At 37.5% G+C, this 14,448-nt stretch overlaps 1 protein-coding gene across 1 annotated transcript in view; it reads left to right on the top strand.

The window, feature by feature from the left end:
- Window positions 1–3,343: 3,343 nt before the first annotated feature.
- KCNU1 (potassium calcium-activated channel subfamily U member 1) overlaps window positions 3,344–14,448 on the top strand; it is a 133,641-nt gene continuing 122,536 nt past the window's right edge. Inside the window, exons 1-2 of the mRNA XM_077769553.1 lie at window positions 3,344–3,430; window positions 3,655–3,774. Of these exons, the coding sequence (XP_077625679.1) occupies window positions 3,344–3,430; window positions 3,655–3,774 (207 nt within the window). The remainder of the gene's footprint in view (window positions 3,431–3,654; window positions 3,775–14,448) is intronic.

Below are 14,448 nucleotides of genomic sequence, written 5' to 3'. Positions count from 1 at the left end.
ATGGGAGGGGTCCCCTAAAGAAGCAAAAAGGGGAACAGATTCCTGGGCTCAAATATTTAACAACTGACCAATGCTCGTACTGGTAAAATCACCTTCTACGATACCTACACTATCATGCCTTTCTTACTGACGAGCTAAACAAAAATCTTGAAGTACTTCCCTCATCTGTCCATCCAAGATCACTAAGAATGTGGCATCTGCTCCAGTGAAGAATCAATCCATTGACACACAGATGGCTGGATGCCATTTCACTCAAAGATAAATAAATAAATGTTTCTGAAGGTGTTTGCAACAAACCAAATAGATAGCCCATTGACCACAGCCATGAAGGCTGTAATTTCCTCTCGGTCAGAGAGAAAGGCAGTGACAGAATCAGATCTAAAATTCTGGTCTTCTGAATACCCACGTTATGGACCCTGGTCTTCTCCTTCTGTTCATTCATTTGTGTTCTCTGAGTCAGCACTGTGGTGGTTAGCTAACCCTTATCCCTGGAATCACTCATTGTTATTACCCCTGGCATCAGGACTCAGTAATACACTAAACTCTAATTTCTGGAATCATTACCATGTAATCATGACATCACAGAAGCCCAACGGAACTCTGTCTGCTGATCTTTCAAAGCAAGCCACAGAGTGGTAGTGGGGAAGACCTGGGAAAATGGCCTGCACCATTGAGGTCCAAGCAGCATTTATTCTCTCCTCCTTTGTGACCTTCTTCGTTGGACTCTTCCTCTTATTCATGTTCAGGGTACTCTGCAGATCCATTAAAAAATGGCAAAACATCAAGGGAACAGGAATTATCTTGGTCAGTTTTCTAATTTGGGATCTCACTGTATGAAGATCTAGACAGGTTTGGCAAGTGATTGTGTTTAGAAAACAATTTAAGCTTCACTTAGTTTCCACGAGCAGGCAGGGCCAGCTCTAATTTGGTGCCGACCCTCCACTGGGGTGGAAAACGGGACCTCAGGCCACCTTTCCAAAGACTGCAGGTACAGAGCTGTGTATCCTCTCCCACGACTCAGAGAAGTAAATGTTCTGTATGGCTGATGATGAATGGTAGCTCTGGAAACAGAAGTCACTATTCTGAAAAAATGTCCACAAACAGTATGTCTGTGCCTCTATTTTGAATTTCAAAATGATGGTTGTGCTTGGTACTATGAGAGAGGCAAAAATGAACCTCAGGTCAACCTTACTTTCATAAATCATGCATTGCAGGCTGCAAATGCACTTACACACGTACGTTGCCTTTCATAAACCATGGTAACCCAACACACTGAGCTGCATGTACATTCATGCAGAAACCCATGCCTACGTGCACATGCCATCCAGTCACAAACATGGACACTTTCCACAACCGAACAAGCTTTGCAAGGGTGGGTACTTCTGAGCAACAGCTGGCAAATGATCATGACGAGAATAATAGTATCTTACCCAGATAAGACTTTGCTTAAGAGCTTGAAATAAAACTCTTAAATCTAGATAATGCCTCTTCTATTACCAGTGGTCAAAGGCAATGGGCTTTATTATGCCATGGATTTGTTTCCAATTTGGTTTCCCAAACTTTGTTTTTCTGATGTGGTAATTTCCATAATAGAACACATTTCACTTGTGCATTGTAATTGATACTGAAAAGTTGCTTACAACATTTCTCTTAATGGCAGTGCCCCCTGAGTGGCTCAGTCTTCCAGCTGAACATCTGACTTCAGCTCAGGATATGATCTCAGTTTGTGGGTTTCGAGCCCTGCACTGAGCTCTGTGCTCACAGCTCAGAGCCTGGAGCCTGCTTCAGATTCTGTGTCTCCCTCTCTCGCTCAAAAATAAATGTTAAAAAAAACCCACATTTCTCTTTATCATAAACACTGACATAAAATAACAGAATTTGTAATAATTTGGTAACTTTCTAAGGTCATTGGCAATATCATAAAATGGAATTCAGGCTTCTTCGTTTAAGATGTACCAATACTGAAGTTCAGAGATTTTGTTGTTAAACAAGTTCCCTCTAATATTATTTGTAAAGACTTTAAGCAGTAGCATAAAAATTGTGGAAAAGAATTCTCAGATGCACTTACTTCATAACGAGACTGATAGAGTACACAAATGAATAGTGAGTGTGGTGAGTCTGCCTTCTACCTGTTTTCTTTTCTCCCAATGCACAAATGAATTGGTAGATTCATTAAATCTCCTTAGACGTCTGCTCCAGGAAATATATATCTTCTTCCCCTATTATATTTATTTTTGTGTGGTTATAGAAATGTGAGAACCCATTTGTCCTAAGCACTTGCTGTATTTTTCACTTCTTTTGGATGTAAGTCATGTCTACCCTTCAGTCCAGAGGTATCTTTTAATTTCTAATAGGAAGCAAATAAAACAAAATGTAAAGAAGGAGGGTCTAAAGCACCCAAAATACTATACTTTTCTGGTTCTGAATCCTGAGAAGATAATCTGATACACGTTGAGTGACTTCTCAGCAACTTGTTATATTTAATTGAGGGTTTTTCTGTAAGCCTTTGGGGAAATGGCCTAATGCAAAAAATGTCACAACTGTCAAAGTTGTCTTAATTATATGTCTCTAAATTATTTGGAGTCATAGTTTTCTCAACTGTGCATTTTTAAAAGGTTTACTACATTCATAAATATGATTTTATTATATCTTAGGGTCAATTTGTTTTCCCACAGAAGGCTCTAATTTCATAATGAAATTCAAAGGAGTGTTCCATATTAATGTTAGATTGAATATTTTTTTAAAAAAATCAATTCTCAGACAACATCTCAGGAATGCACATGATGAGTCATAGGTATTAGAAGGAAAATCATTGATCAAGACATGGATTCTATCAAATAGTTATTTAATGAGACTTCTCTTCCTACCACTCAGAAATTACGAGTAGAAAAATTAAGCCATTTCAAAACTCTGGCTCCCTATGCAATGAGCTTTTCTAAAAGTCAGAGGGGTCAGCGTGGTGTGATCAATCCTAGCTCACTTGTCTCTTTCTTGGTGGTACCTTATCAACAGATATGGGGACTAGTTCAGACTCTGGCCTTTCCTCATCCCTTCAATGACTGAGGTCATTGAATTTCTCAATACCTCAGTTTCCTTATAGTGGATTTAATCACACTTAACTTTGTCTACCTCTTAGGATTACTAAAAATTTTAAATATAATAAGACATTTTATAAACATGAGGATGGATTACGTGAGCAGGATGTGTGATACCAGATAAGGAACTAAAAAAAACCCATAAAATTGTTGAAACTTCCTTTGTGCTTAAAACAAAAATCAATTTGTAATCTTTTTTCTTTGTCCATGTATCTTGAGAGAAAGGGGTAAGAAAATATCCCCACAGCATGAAGAAGTACACTACTCTCAATCCTGACCACTACAAAAATGTCAGCTTGAAGGGTCTAGGACTGAGTGTACGTGAGGAAGGCCTGGTGAGGACTGCAGGATTCATAATTAAAAAGCTGTGCAAAAGACGAATCAAATGTAACCCCAGTAAAATTCATTTCATGAAATGTTGAATGAGCAACTTCAAAGTTCTCTGGGTTGGACGAGGTGGAGTGATTTCCAGCCAATACTACAGCAGGAGGCTCCAACATACGTAAAACAGATTACTTTCTCTGATTTCTCCCTTTCAATTATTTCTTCTTGCTTGTAGGAACTACTCTTGGCAAAAAGCATTGGTAATAAACATTTGAAAAGTCTCCACTTACATGGAATGTTTCGGAATCGTATAGAAATGTTGCTTTCGGCACAGACCTTTGTCGGGCAAGTGTTGGTAAGTACATATTCATGGTTAGCATGGTTAGTACTTTAGCCATGTATGTAATTATTGCCAGGACATATAATTCTATCACCCAGATAAGCATCTGGTGTACCCTAGTGACTTTATCTAAAATATCACTGCCTCCCCACTGCCATCTCCCTTTGTCTACCTCTCTTCCATTATTCTTTTAATTTGAATATAATTATTTGGCATTGTATTTTTCTATTAATCATCAGAGGATGTGCTGGAACAAACGTTTTCTTAGTGCAAAGGTTGTGTTCAGTTTGTTGTCCTCAAATGTAGATGAATGTCTGGCATATAGTAGATGTTCCCCAAAAATGTGATGCTTGGTAGATCATCCAGCCTGAAATGTGCCACTGCTTTCCCCTTCTTTGATTCTAATAGCTTCTTTTCTTCATTATACAAACTAGTCTTTTTTGCCTATGATGGTATTTATTGTTTTACTACCTGTCTTAATCTAGGTAACTTATACATGTTAAAATTTAATTCAGGCATAATCTTATAGGAGAAATTTTACCTTATCTCCATAAGAGACTAAGAGTCCATCTCTAAGCTTCTATAATATTCATTGCACACTGCTATTAAAATTATCTGTGCATATGCCTGTCTCTTCCAGTGTACTGTGAGCTCTTTGAGAGAACAGACTATGCCATGGAAATGTTTATATTCCATTGTCTGGAAATAGAAGATGCCCTATAAATGAATTGATCTGAAATATTAAAAAATAGAATCTATAATGTGAGGGTATGCTGCCATCAGATGGTGGTATGGTGGTGTAGATGTGAGCTAGAGATTATCCTCTGGTTTGTTTTTCGTTTTTATTTTATTTTTTTTGTAATTGGTGAAAACATTGCTCTTTTCTGGTTAATATTGTTTAATTCAGATAGAATTATTTTCAAAACTCATTAGAATGTACATAAATGTAATTGTTTTTGATAAAATCTACAGGGAATGTTGAATCATCTGAACATTCTTTTTCTTTCTTCTACTTTTGGTCCCTTTTCTGAAATCCCTGTCAGTATCACCTGTTAGAGAAGGATTCTTTCAGATTATATCAGGGATTTTCTTAGCTAGGATCTCTTCAAATGCTCAAACCATGTGTGACATATAAGGATAATATTGAGAATAACATATTAATGGTCTCTGGGGTGAGGGAACTATACCATTCACCATGTAAGCATTGCAAATGGGGAGTGGGTGAATAAGGAATGATCACTGATTATATACCAATAAAAAATTACTTATTAAAATAATGGAAAAATTATTTTCTTCAATCTTTTACAGCTGATGATTTAGTAGTTGGAGCAACAAGAGTAAAGGTTAGATTAGAATAAACACTCTAGGCATTGATTATTGAAAAGTATAATCGAGACCCTCAGTAGGTGTGCCAAGCAAGTATTCTATGAAAGGCTGAGAAGAGAACAAAATAACCTGTAGATTTCCTTTCCATCCATCCATTCTTCCTTTCTTTGTAATTATCTTACTTCTTTCAACAGATACTTATTGTTTGCCAACTATATGCAAGGCTGACACTCTAGATATGGTGAAAATGCAGACAAAAAATTTGCATTTATGGGACTTACATTCTAGTGGGAGGTAGAGATGTCAAATATATACATACACAAATAAGATAAAATTAATATGGTGATCAATGGTATCAGGAATACGAGTGATATGTTTGAGAGTTTTGGTGGAAAAGGAGTTATTAGATCACGTCAGATACAGTGATCAGAGAAGAAATCTCTGAAAAGGTTTTGAGCTGAGACATGAAGAATCAAAGTATAAAGCAGTTAAAGGACGGAAGGAACAAGGTTGCTGACAGAGAGAACAGATTTATGGAAATAAAATGCTCAGCTTCCTGCAAGGACCACAATGAGTTGCCTGTGCTAGAGGTCATGGAAGGCAGGGGAGAACGGGGTCAGAGAGGAGACAGGAGAACCAAGCAATGTGTTGTACTTCATAGAAAGGAACTAGGCTATTCAAATGGAATAAGTTTACTCTAATGCAAAGGGAAGTCATTGAAGATATTTTGAATATGTGGTTGACATGCTGTATTTATGCTTTAAAAATTCAAGAGGCGCTAAAGTTTAAAAATAAAGGAATTGTCAAAGGTATACCAGGCAAGTGACCATAGAAATTGGGAGCACATTTTAATATCAGATAAGTTTGAATTCAAGGAAAAAAAACAATAAATGAAGCCAAGTAACTTGTATTAGTCTCGTAGGATCACTATGATAAAGTACCACACGCTGAGTGAATTAAGCATCAGCATTTTTTTTTAATCTCGAAATTCTGGTGGCAAGAAGTCAAAGGTCAAGGGTTTGTTCCTTCTGAGGGCTGTAAGAGAGAACTGGCTCCATACCTCGCTCCTCACTCTGCTGGTTGGTTAGCAATCCTTGGTGTTCCTTGGCTCATTCGTGCACCCAGATCTTTGTGTTCATTTTCACATGGCATTCGCATAATCTTTCCTCTATTATGCCTGTGTCCAAATTTTCCTTTTCTAAGGGCACCAGTCACATTGATCGAGACTCCATCCTCATGACCTTGTCTTATCTTGGATACATCTGTAAAGACCCTATTTCCATAAAGATCACTTTTGGTGGTACTGAGGGTTAGGACTTCAACATATCCTTTGAGGCGGTGGGGGACACAATTCAACACACAACCTTCATAATGATAAATGGAACAAACCTCGACCCAGATAGAACATCATGAATATCACCACACCAAAAATATGACCTCAAGATAATAAATAAATAAAAATTACAAGAAATACAAAAAGAAATATTAAAAACACATTGGCAGAAGGAGCTTTTAGTTCATCTTTCTCATATCAGGACTTAATAAATAGAAAAAAATAATTTTAAAAAACAAAATTCAGCCAAGTAAACTTGAAGATGTAATTTGTTTTATTAACCAACTAATGAATTGAGTAGCATCCCATGTTAACAAGCAGAGAGATGCTCTGAGGAGTTGTACAAGGAAGGTTTTCAGAGGAAGGAGAGTGGGACAAGAAAGTTATTAGCAAAAGAAAAGAAAAATTGTTTCAGACAAGGTCACCTTCCCTTAGTTAGAGCAGGGGGTCTTATCATGCAGATTATGTCACTAGTAATGCTCTGGAAATTCCATACTGCTTTAAAATTCCACCTCCTGGAATGGCTAAAACTGCAATTAGGTTAGCTATTACGTCTTTGTGGGTCTAAATATAAGTGACTCCATTTTGCACCTGTTTCTTAACAATAATAAGCATAAAGAAGACCGAAGTAACTTAATAAGAGAAAGCTGATTTAAATGATGAAACTCCATATGCTCAAAACAGAAATTAAACTTACAAGTGTTTATGAACTATTTATAAAAATTCAGCATATTATCAGTCCACAAAGAAAAGTATGAATTATGAAGTTTACAAAGTACAGCTAGCCAGCATTAACTGAATGTAGCACAATAAATGAATAATAAAATAATAAATGAACCCAGAAGAAAAGAAAGAAAAATGAAGATCTTAAGCTAAATGGTTACATTTCCCTCTCTCAAAAGACTCTTAACACCGAAAAATCAAAATAATACTTGTAGTATATTTAGAATATAAAAATACTGAAAACACCACATACTCCTTGCACCCAGAGTATGACATGGGAGTGGTTCTGAGTTAAATGCCTAGCAATAAAAACTTGATATATAAAAGTAATTAAGATAAATGAATCATCAATATCAACAAGTTAGAGAAAAACACATTAAATCTACACAGAATAAATATTTAAAAAGACGGAAATTAATGAGTTATAAAACAGCTGATTATTTGAAACAAACAATAAAAGAGAAAATTCAATAGCTAGCCACGCCAAGGAAAAAAGGAGGGGGGAGCACAAATATGTAAGAAATAAGACATTAAATGAGGAATGAGTCCATTGATAAAAAGGAAATTGACAGTTATGTAAGCAATTAAATTTGAAAACTGGATGATTCCTTAGGACAACATAAATAACCAAAACTTATCACAAAAGAAGGAAATGTAAACGACAAATATCTGGAAGAAACATAGATGCTGTCAAAGCCCTGCATCACTACCACCACTACCCCTCTCCCCCTCCATCTAATGGGAGACCTAGATGATTTCTAGGTCTAGTCAACCAAATCTTCAAGGATGGATATCCCTAATGGAAATTAAGCAGTTCCAGGGCACAGAAAATAAAGAAAGAAAACATTCAATTTTTTCAATGAAGGCACAGTATCTGTATCAAAACCCTCAAAGACGGCAAGTAGAAAAAAATCTACAGACTAACGTCTTTGATATTTAGGGGGAGAATACATGGCCAACCACCCAGAGGAACAACAAAAGGAAGGAGGAGGAAAAAGAGAAGAAAGTGGAAAAAAAAAGAGGAAAAGAAAAAGAAGGAAAATGAGGAGAAAAATTCTAATAGTTTAAAGGGGAAAATACATTATCTTCAAAACAGAATACCTTCTAAAATCACTCTATAGATTAAAACATGGCAAAGTATTGATCAACACTGTAGCATGAATGGGCTTGTTGTTTTAGTCATCACAAAGTTTTTATGTTTTTACAACCATTTTGGGGAGATTTTCTTCTGCATTTTTAAAAAAATTTTTAATGTTCATTCATTTTTGAGAGAGAGAGAGAGAGAGAGAGCTGGGAGGGGCAGAGAGAGAGGGAGACACAGAATCTGAAGCAGACTCCAGGCTCCGAGCTGTCAGCACAGAGCCTGATGAGGGCTTGAACCCACGAACCACGAGATCATGACCTGAACTGAAGTTGGATGCCCAACTGACTGAGCCACCAAGGCCCCCTTGCATTATGTTTTAAATATAGTCCTATTCCCTAAACAATCTGTTCCTTTTTGAGTGGGAACAGGCAGAGGGGTTGTGGCTAATTGTGCAATTGCTTCTTTGTTGCTTAGATGGCTAGAACAGTTTAGAACTAAAATTGTGGCTTATCCTTAATAAATGTGTCTATTTTTGACATCATTCTAGGTACCATGTTATGTGCACATTCTGTTTTCCTGTCTTCCCTTGCTTCTATTTTTTTTCAGGCAACCTAGTACTTTATGTTTCTTTGTATTGTCTTAATTCCTTTCCAAAATGGGTAATCCCTTCTGTGAACATTTAATCTCTTTTGTAAATTTGTAAATAAGCCTTTAACTAGATCAATTGTTGTCAATCTTAGTATACATATGAGCAAAGTATATAAATGAGCAAAGGAAGCATCACAGTTTGTTTGGAAATGAGAAAAAATATTTCAAATTGATACTGGAAAAACTGACAAAAAATTATTTCACTGGGTTTTGCTCTTTTTCATAATGCAGTGTAGTTTTAGGGAAAAACAAGTATAAAAACACTAGGTCTGTTTCTACTTCATACTTTATATCCATTGTTTATACCACAAAAACAAAATTTAAAAATCTTTTCTACCACCTTGAGATGAGTTGTACTTTGTGTTTTATTCCGCATTTAATTTCATTATTTCATATTTTATATTTAATATACCATCAAGCATCAGGGACCTATTTTGTATAAGACTATAGTTTTGAGATCTTTATCATATGAGTAAGGACTGACAGGAAGTACTACATAATATTCCCACTGATTATTTTTCCATGGTTACATTGTGTGCCTTTTTATGCACCTGGCACAATATTCAAAAAATATCAAAGGGTGTATAAGTGAAAAATTAATTTCCTCCTTACCCCTATCTCCATCCACTGCAATGAGCCTCTTCTGTCAAACTTGAAGACTCTCAGCAACGCTGTAGGTTGCTGTAGGATATATTTTCTTTGGGTGTTTGGGAGACTTAAGATAACTTTTCTCCTCCATAAGTTGTATCTCTAAAATTTAAATTTTTAAATAAAAGAAGTTGTTATTTCTTGTGGCAGACCTTTGTGGAGACTAGTGAAGTAAAGAGCAGCCTGTGAAGGCAAAATTTGTTGTGAATTCAGGTTAGTGTGCTGATCTCTTGTGTCTTCAAATTGGAATACAGTCTAGGGAAGCCGGGTAGGGGTTTCCAACAGACTTCCAAAGGGCCAGCTTTGTTCTAGATCAATTCTCCCAACATCTTTGGGTGCTAGTTCCTAAAATGGATTTACCTTAGAAGTTCTCACACCAGTTCTCCTCTCCCGTCACTCTTTTAAAATCCATTTTGCAAAACAGAGGTATTATCATCCTCTTTTTGATAAATGAGGAATCTGATGCATAGAGAAAAAAAACTAAAAATGTAAAATGGGAATGAGAAATACCATCTATGGGTTATTTCAATGAATAACTGCGTTAATATATTAGAATGGATTAACATAATAATTATAAGAGTCACTATTTAATAATGTACATGTATGCCTAGCATATAATACATATATAGGTTTAAGTATTTTTAAGATTTTTATAAACGATATTCAGTGCTCATCTCTATAAATAAAAAAAGGAGCAACGAGAAGGAATGAAATTTTGAAGGTCTCCTTGACTGCTCTATGGAGTAAACTCCATTTGTGGTTAGAAAGAACACTTTTCTTTTCTCTCTACCCCTAACCCGCACTATTCTTCTCCCATGATGGACCATGTCCCTCTCCTTTGGTTTCTTTTAGCCTTGCTGGAGACTTCTATATTTCATACACATTTGTATATATAGTTAATATATTTTGATCCATCTTAATTTCAATATACCATTTTCCCCATTTATTTTGTTTCATTTCACTTCCCACCTCCCTCCAGTCACTTTTTTTTTTTTAACATTTTTTTAAAATTTATTTCTAGGAGAGAGAGAGAGAGAGACAGCGTGAGCAGGGGAGGGTCAGAGAGAGGGAGACACAGACTCTGAAATAGGCTCCAAGCTCTGAGCTGGCAGTCAGGACAGAGCCCGATGCGGGGCTCGAACCCATGAACCGTGAGATCATGACCTAAGCGAAAGTCGGACGCTTAACTGACTAAGCCACCCAGGCGCCCCTCCCTCCAGTCACTTTTAATAAATGATGCTCCCTAACATGCTACCCCACCTGTTTAGGGTGGAATCTGTGTCTTTTCCTATTATCCCAAAGTCCACTGAAGCTCAGGAAGAGGTGACTGGATGGACCCCAAGTTTATTGGGAGAAATGCCCTAAAGGACACGTCTCCCTTTTGCGGGACAATGAGGCAGGGAGAGCAAGTTCAAGCCCCAAAAGAAGGCTTAAGGAGCCATACACAGGCAGCTGCGCCTTGTGAAGCTTGCCCCTAAAAGAAATATCCTCAACCGGCAGGTTATTTCTCCACGTGGCAGAGGGCCCTGGGCTCCTCCTGGGACCTCTACCCTCCCTCTGCCAACGGCGGTGTCGGGGCCAGGGTGCGGCTGGCCTCCCCCATCCCGGGTTCCTCGTGCTTCCCTCTAATCAACTGTCCTGGGTGTGGAGAGCCCCCAGCAACTGGCGCCACAGCTTCTCAGGCCCAGGGTGCTCCTCCCACCACTCAAGGCCAGGAAATGGCCGTACTGGTCAGCACAGGGGCCACCCTTAAGGATGGTACCAGCCCCCACGGGTGTGGGGATTTCCAGGATCTGGTGGAAGGAGCCTGGGAGTGATGTTCAATGGTCAGCCGAACCTCTGCAGAAGCAGCGCGGCACAGCTCAATCTGCCTTCATTGCTCAGCTCCGTCGTCAGGGTTCTGGCCAGTACTTGGTTTCCTCATCTTCGTCAATTTACTGGTCACTGGGTCTCCCAGCACAGAGTTTATTTTCGCTGCTGGGCCACTTTAACGAGCTGAGTCTTCCTGAGCCGGTCTCATACTTCCTCCGTAATCAGCTCTGCCAAAGGTTTGCGATAATTTTCCTCGTCCAACTAGGGAGCTCAGTATTTGGAACCACAGCATCTGCGTGTACCCCGCCCGGCTCAGCCGGGAAGCTGCAGGACAGCACTGCGCATGCCCAGCCCCGATTCCATCGCGCTTGCGCAGCCTGCCCCGCAGTACGCGTGCGCTCTGGGCCGGCCCATTCTCTCCAGTTTCTTGGGTGGAATTTGTTTTACAAAAATTTTTCTTGAGTTCGTCCTTGGCCTTGTCTCATAGATTTTAGAAGTAGTATTATTTTTATGACTGCCTAATTCATCGTAAGTTGTTTGAAATTTTAATTTTTGATTTCTTGTTGATTCATCATCTATTTAGAGGAATACTGTATGTAAGATTTTATTTCCTTGAGCTAGAGTGGCTATCTTTTCTACTTTGGTAAAATTTATGGTCCAAGAATACTACTGCCTTTATGATTTTCTGGTTTCAGTGAATTTATGGGGAAATCCACTGTCGCCTACTGCATGTTCAATTTTTATTACTACTTAATGGATGTTTGAAAGAATATGTATTATGTTTGATATAGAAGCACTATTAATTGTGTTGTATGTGTTTTCCATATCACTTGTTTGCTGACTGAAAGGGACATGTTAAAAATTTTTATTTATGATTTTGTAGTTTTATTGAATATCTTGTAGTTTTATCGAATATATTCATCTTGCACTCTAACACGTTTTAAATTATATATTTTATATAATATCAATTAGTGCATAAAATTACCTTTTAAGTCTTTGCTTGATTGTGCCTTTTATCTAAACAAAATATTCATGATTCTCACATTTAGTGTTTTTTTTTTTTTTTTCTGTCTTGAATACCTTTGAATACCTTGCCTTCATTTTATTCATACTTGATTGGGATGTCTTTGCCCAACTATCTGTCAATCTTTTTCTCTAATTTCCTGTTAAGTGTGCCTCTGTAAATAACAGGAAGCTGGATTTTTGTTCTTTTATTGATTAAGAATCCATTTATTTGTTAATTTATCAGAGGAATTTAACTATTCTCCTTTACGGTAATTTGTTTTATTGGTCTTCATAATACTTAGAAATTGAATTTGCTACATAATAGAATATCTGTCAGTGGCTTAAAAAAAGCAAATGGTAGATAAGTTAGCAAAGAAAAGGAAAATGGGTATTAGGCAGGTAAGAGCTCTGACACAGCCTTGGTTTCTTATCTTACTGGAGAGTCCAGAAATACATCATGACTGAATTTTGAGAGACCTAGACTCAGAACACTGGCTCTTTACTTCCTACTTTGTAATCCTGGGCTAATTAATTTTTATAAATTGGATTTCATTCATACGATATAAAGAACCTCCTTTCAAGTATTGTAGGGAGACTTCTATGATAATATGTGTAAATCATTCAGGATATATTAAGCATTGACTATTGGCTGACATTTTTGTTTCTTTGTTAATATTTATTACTTTTGTTTATTACATATTTTGTATAATTCCTTTTTTAATAGGATACAGTACACATTCTAGGTTAAACCAAATTCAGAACAAAGCTCCCATTCTATATTTCTTTTGTATATCTCTGCATGTTTTACATCTGTATCCTTCATGTGCATGAGATATTTGGCATTTTTCCCCACCATACCAGCTATGCTTCCTTTCAGAAATTATTGAATGAAACTGAACATTCCGTTCTAGATTGTGGTTGTGGTTTTTTGTTTGCATGATTTTAGCATTATACATCTAGTAAGATTTTTTTTTTAATCTTGGCTTTAGAGTTAAAATTAATTTTACCCGTTTCATTAGATACCATTTTTTTTAACATAACATGCTTTATGTTTCTGAATGTTTTCTTTTCCTTGAGTAATTCCCATTTTCATTTGCAAGGGAAAGTGTGAGTAGAATAGTTGTATACCTTGAATGTCAAAAAAAATTTTTTTTCCTTGTTCTCACTAGTGAACAACAGTTTTCTTAGGTGTAGAATTTTTGGCTATCAAGCCTTTTTCCTTTTTTTAAATTTTAATTGTTTTAATGTTTTTATTTATTTTTGAAAGCAAGACAGAGCATGAGCAGGAGAGGAGCAGAGAGAGAGAGTGACACAGAATCTGAAGCAGGCTCCCGGCTTGGCTCTGAGCTGTCAGCACAGAGCCCAGTGCGGGGCTCAAACCCACGAACCATGAGATCATGACCTGAGCTGAGGTCAGAGGCTTAACCAACTGAGCCACCCAAGTGCCCCTCAAGCCTTTTTCCTAAAATCTCTGTAAATGCTGTTCTGTATCTTCTAGCACTTAAGGGTACCTGGTAGATACAAAGCTTGTGTTTCTCATCTCCAAATCCAACCTTTATCCTCTGCTTTGTTATATGAGGTCAGACCTCAGCAATTCTGTGTGTCCTTTGTCAGCTTGCCTGTGCTTATAGTTGGGCTCTGCCAACAAGGGTCCCAGGGGAGACAGAGAGCCTAGGAATGGACGCTTTGCATCTGTTTTTTGTTTTTGTTTTTGTTTTTGTCTCAGCCTCACCCAGGCAATGGCTTTTCACTCTGGTAGCAGTCCATGGTTCTGGTTTCCAGTTTTTCCAACACTGCCAAAACCAGGCTCATATCATCTCCTTCTCAGAGGTACCACCACCAGCCAGGTCAGCTAGGACCCTCCCCTCCAAGGTCTGAAACCCAGTTCCAAAGGGACCTTCTTTTAAGATCTAATGTTGATAATCCTGACCTCTTTTTTCCTTTTTTGTTGGTAACTTTTTCAATTCAGTTTCTTATTTTGAGATCATTGGCGAATCACATGCAGTTGAAAGAAATAAAATAGAGAGAGCCCAGGTATCCTTTACCCAATGCCCCCAAAGGTAGTATTTCACAAAATTACAGTGTGGTGACAACCAGGATATTGATATTG

Source organism: Crocuta crocuta, unplaced genomic scaffold (assembly GCF_008692635.1).
Source record: "Crocuta crocuta isolate KB4526 unplaced genomic scaffold, BGI_CrCroc_1.0 scaffold698, whole genome shotgun sequence".
Classification (NCBI taxonomy): domain Eukaryota; kingdom Metazoa; phylum Chordata; class Mammalia; order Carnivora; family Hyaenidae; genus Crocuta; species Crocuta crocuta.
Note: the sequence above shows the minus strand (reverse complement) of the source record. Positions and strands in the feature narration are given on the sequence as shown.